This window comes from Ipomoea nil, unplaced genomic scaffold (genome assembly GCF_001879475.1).
Source record: "Ipomoea nil cultivar Tokyo-kokei standard unplaced genomic scaffold, Asagao_1.1 scaffold2957, whole genome shotgun sequence".
Lineage (NCBI taxonomy): Eukaryota > Viridiplantae > Streptophyta > Magnoliopsida > Solanales > Convolvulaceae > Ipomoea > Ipomoea nil.
Window position 1 is genome coordinate 839,626 of NW_017619385.1, and position 4,283 is coordinate 843,908.

General features: G+C 42.4%; 1 protein-coding gene across 1 annotated transcript; it reads left to right on the forward strand.

The window, feature by feature from the left end:
- Positions 1-279: 279 nt before the first annotated feature.
- Positions 280-2,111, forward strand: LOC109162669. Its single transcript, XM_019311352.1, has 4 exons — positions 280-455; positions 796-1,018; positions 1,504-1,946; positions 2,069-2,111. Exons 1-4 carry the CDS (start codon positions 280-282, stop codon positions 2,109-2,111), a joined length of 885 nt encoding a protein of 294 aa, XP_019166897.1.
- The last annotated feature ends 2,172 nt before the right edge of the window (positions 2,112-4,283 follow it).

Below are 4,283 nucleotides of genomic sequence, written 5' to 3' on the forward strand. Positions count from 1 at the left end.
GACAGTGCGGGAAGGTACATGGTCAAGAAGTTTGAAGAAGGGAACACTCACTGCTTGTGCGAGGAGAGCTACAAACCTTTCTTGAAGGGGAACAGGAAACTAGATATTGGCCACCAACAATTCATCGCGAACTGCTCAAAAGTCAATATTGGGGCTAGTAAAAGTCATGACATGTACGCCGAGATGGTGGGTGGAGTTGAAAACGTGGGAGCAACACAACAAGACTTCAAGAACTATAGAAGGGAGATTTTGGCGTACATGTAAGGAGGAGATGCACAAATGCTGATATCCAAGTACCTCGATCTGAAATCGGACTATGACGATATGTATTTCGAATACGAGGCAAACGAGAATGACCAGTTGGAACGTGTTTTCTGGGCAAATGGTATGACAAGAAAGCAATATAGTGTTTTTGGGGATGTTGTGTCATTTGATGCCACGTACAAAACTAACAGGTACGCTCCTCAATTACGGGATGCAAAACTCCCTAACATTTACACCCCTAGTTTATGTAGTTACATGCGTATAACTGTAACGTTGGTGCGCGTACATGTTTCTAACCATACTGGAGTGAGTATAAGGTCGGTAGCCTGTGCATGACGCTGATATGGATACGAATGGTACAGATGATTTGTTACCGTAATATGCTAAAAATTTTATGGAATTTTGATTTCATTGTATGTAAGCCTGGCTTTTACAGTTGCTATACGTAATATGTACACCCTGATCATTATACGATGTAAAACATACTGTGCGTTATATGCGTAGTAGTTAACAAATTTCCTTGTGCAACAGGTATAGCCTCGTGTTTGTTCCATTCACCGGGATAGACCACCATAAAAAATGCGTAACATTCGCAGCAGCACTGATTGCTCGAGAGGATGTCGACTCATACTGTTGGGTACTAAGGAACTTCAGAAACGCAATGGGAAGCACACCACCACTCACAATAACCGACCAAGACCCGACGGTGAAGGTTGCAATTGCGCGAGATTCCCAGAAACTCGCCATCGTTACTGTATGTGGAATATAATGGCAAAGGTTGGCGATAAAGTGAGTCCTGAATTAGCCAAAAAGGAAGCATTCCGTTGAGAGCTGAATGATGTGGTTTGGAACGACAGCTTGACTACTGCCAAATTTGAGGTTGCATGGAAAGGAGTTATAGAAAAATTTGGCTTAATGGAAAATCCATGGTTGAACCGTATGTATGACGAGCGCGCATCGTGGATCCCTGCATGTTTTGAAGGTGTTTTTATGGGCGGGCTAGTGCGTACAACCTCACGCTCTGAAGCAGAGAACCGGATTTTCAGAAGCAACACTAGCAAACGTCTTTGTGTTTCGGAATTTTTTAATAGGATCGAGAGTACAATTAGAAAGCAACGCTTAACACAGATCGAGCTAAGCGGTCCCAACATTGCACAAACACCCCCCTACACGACCCAACTGCGCATTGAGCGAGCGGCAACATCACTGTATACATTAACTGTGTTTTATGATGTGCAGAAGGAGATATGTGCCGGATGCTTTGAATGCCGGGTGCGTGCTGTCACACACGGTGAGGCCGGGAACACATATGAGGTCGAGGATGAGCACGAGATACGATACACGGTGTTTGTTGAAAATGGGACAAGGACGACAACCTGCGAGTGCCGAATGTACAACCGGATTGGAATGTTGTGCAGCCATGCGTTTGCAGTGCTAATATATGACAGGAACGAGGATATACCCCCGCAACATATCACCCCCCGGTGGACACGAACCGCATTAACAAATTCACCAATCAAATCGTGCAATGATACGCTTCAGCGTGACAACCCTACAACACGAGGCAACAAAGAAGAAAGTAACGTGCTTAACACAGTGTACAGGTGTATAGCCATGGCGCAAGGGGATGTCACAAAGTTAGAACAAATCAGCAAAGCGCTGAAGGAGATTGAGTCCACATGGTGTACCGACGGTGAAGACGGGGGGGGGGGGGGGGGGGTTGTAGACAACGGGAAACGATTGATCAAAGAGACATTTTGTGGTGCCCAGACACTTGACTCAATCACCGTGCATCCCCTCGCAGTATCAAGTACCAAAGGTTCGGGAAAGCGAATGAGGACGACTAAAGAAATCGCAATGAAGGAGAAAAATAAGAAGAAACGAACATGTAAAACATGTGGACTCGCAACCGGCCACAACAGTCGAAGCTGCCCTAAAAAATAGAAATAGTATAATAATTCTAAATGTTAGTTTGTGCACCATTGTTTTGACGTTATTATGGAATTATGAGTAAATAAACATTTTCATTGAATATAACTGTCAGACCTGGTCCACGAATTCCCAGTAACAATCTAACATAAAAATACAAGGACCGTGCGTGAACGACAGGCATGGAGTGAGCGTATAGCCGCATGTGTATAGCTACTGTACGCAATCACCCATTAACATTTATGGAGACTAGAATAGATAATACTTTATTGAGAAAAAGAGTTTAACACCATGGTGGTTCGATGATGGATAAATGGATGTGGGAGTACTTTTTGCGAAATGCCACACGCAGATTTTTAAAATAAAAATGTTTTAAAAAAAAAAAACCTGGTGCGTGACTGTAAACTAAGCATGTGCGTAGACAATGAGTTTTCCAAACCAGAAACAAATTTGGGAGTTGTTGTAGGACACATCCGAAAACCGAATAAAGTTACCATGAAGTCCCATAAAACAAATCCAAATAAAAATTTATATAGTCAGAAATAGATGGATTAAGAATCATAATCTGAAAGGAAAGCGTCGAGTTGCGTTGGTGAAATGATGAAAAAAATGGATGGTGGATTAGTATTTGTGTAATGCCACCATTTGAAAAAAAAAAAAAAAACGTAAAAGCATGCGCGTGATCTTATTGTAGGCATGTGCATGGATAATGAGATTTGTGCACCCGCTAGTAAAATAAATAGAACATGAAGGAACATCATTATTACGAAAATGTTTACGTGGAAATCCGAAAAATACCACCAACAACTGGGAAAGGGGGACAGGCGTCTAAAACCACATTATTAGAAGATCCGAAATAATGTAAAAAAAATTAAAATAAATGAACGGCCTTCAACGACCCGCAGCATTCGAGCTCTTAACACGGGCGACATTCGCGGCCCTATGCGTGTTGCGTTGGAACAACAAAATATCAAACATGTATCGAACGCGTAATTCAAGTAAGGCACGCGCATCACCCCTACAGAGCCCACAATCCCATGAAGAATAAGCTTGGCCAACATAACACTCCATGTGACGCATGGCAAACACACCGCAATCCACTTTGTTCTTTGCATCTCGCCATGGTAACCGAACTCTACGAGGAACCAATTTTGCAGCCTTCAGATACAATGCGATCACCCCCACATCCTCGAGAAAACGGTCAGCAAATCATGCTACAAAAACCCCCGAAATATTTAAAACGCAAACAACAGAAACATATATTACTGGGGGAAACCCAGAAAAATGAAGGAATAAAACAAATAAAAAGAACATGCAACGACTGCACATACCAACACTGTTAGGGTATGACCATATTTGTTAAGCGACGGATCATCCGCGGACGAATTATCAATAACGTCAAAACGCATACGCCTAAAATCCACTAACACGACATAGTAGTGCTGCGTCTGAAGTATAGGAAAAAGCAACTGCAGCACAAAGAAATGCAACAAAACCCATTTTAAAAAATATAGGATGGCAGATGCGCAGTCTCCAAATGAACACAAAGTTGACAAACCATGTCTATATCATCCCACGAATTATAAGGAGACAACTTCAACTCGTCCTGCATGCTATCTGTAAACCACTGTAAGTGACTTCCACGAGGAGCCGAAACATCAACCACGGTGTACAACTACAATGTTAAAAAACAACCCAAAATCTAAACACCGGACCATGGAAAATCAAGATATCAAAAATGACAACTAGAGACAAACCGTAGTCATTGTGGAGACGAAGAGCCTGGACGGTTCACTAGCAACCTTTGACATTTCCCTAAAAGATAACACACAAGTCCACGCATTTAATATGCCAACTAGCACTTCATTACCTTCCAACAAAGACAACTCCTCATCCCTGTTTACAAAACCCCAAAAGAATGAGGATCATCATATCGCGCATAAAATTGGGAATAAAAAATCAAGTTATCTCAACGGTAATACATGTCATCACGCCCAGATCTAGCAATCCAATCGTAAACGTCTTGCGCAAAAGGTCCCTGCGCATGTTGAACGTGTACAGCACGTGAGCGTGTCCGATGTTCGTATGAA